General features: G+C 54.2%; 1 protein-coding gene across 1 annotated transcript in view; it reads left to right on the forward strand.

Annotated features, from left to right (window-relative positions):
- The window catches only part of LOC101981334 (mucin-17), a 26,662-nt gene that overhangs the window by 15,112 nt on the left and 11,105 nt on the right, over positions 1 to 445 (forward strand). The window contains exon 3 of the mRNA XM_026784694.1: positions 34 to 384. Within this exon, the coding sequence (XP_026640495.1) occupies positions 34 to 384 (351 nt within the window). The remainder of the gene's footprint in view (positions 1 to 33; positions 385 to 445) is intronic.

Here is a 445-nt window from a genome sequence, read left to right on the forward strand (position 1 = left end):
CTCCTGGTGAAGTCACCACTCCTCCATCTGAAGTCACCACTCCTCCATCTGAAATCACCACTCCTCCTGGTGATGTCACCACACCTCCTGGTGAAGTCACCACTCCTCCTGGTGATGTCACCACTCCTCCTGGTGAATTGACCACTCCTCCATTTGAAGTCACCACTCCTCCATCTGAAATCACAACTCCTCCTGGTGATGTCACCACTCCTCCTGGTGAAGTCACCACTCCACCTGGCGAAGTCACCACTCCTCCTGGCGAAGTCACTACTCCTCCTTCTGAAGTCATCACTCCTCCTGGTGAAGTCACCATTCCTCCTGGCGAAGTTACCACTCCTCCTGGTGAAGTAACCACTCCTCCATCTGAAATCACCACTCCTCCTGGTGAGGTCACCACTCCTCCTGGTGAAGTCACCACTCCTCCTGGTGAAGTAACCACTCCTCC

Source organism: Microtus ochrogaster, chromosome 2 (assembly GCF_000317375.1).
Source record: "Microtus ochrogaster isolate Prairie Vole_2 chromosome 2, MicOch1.0, whole genome shotgun sequence".
In the NCBI taxonomy this organism is placed as follows: Eukaryota; Metazoa; Chordata; class Mammalia; order Rodentia; family Cricetidae; genus Microtus; species Microtus ochrogaster.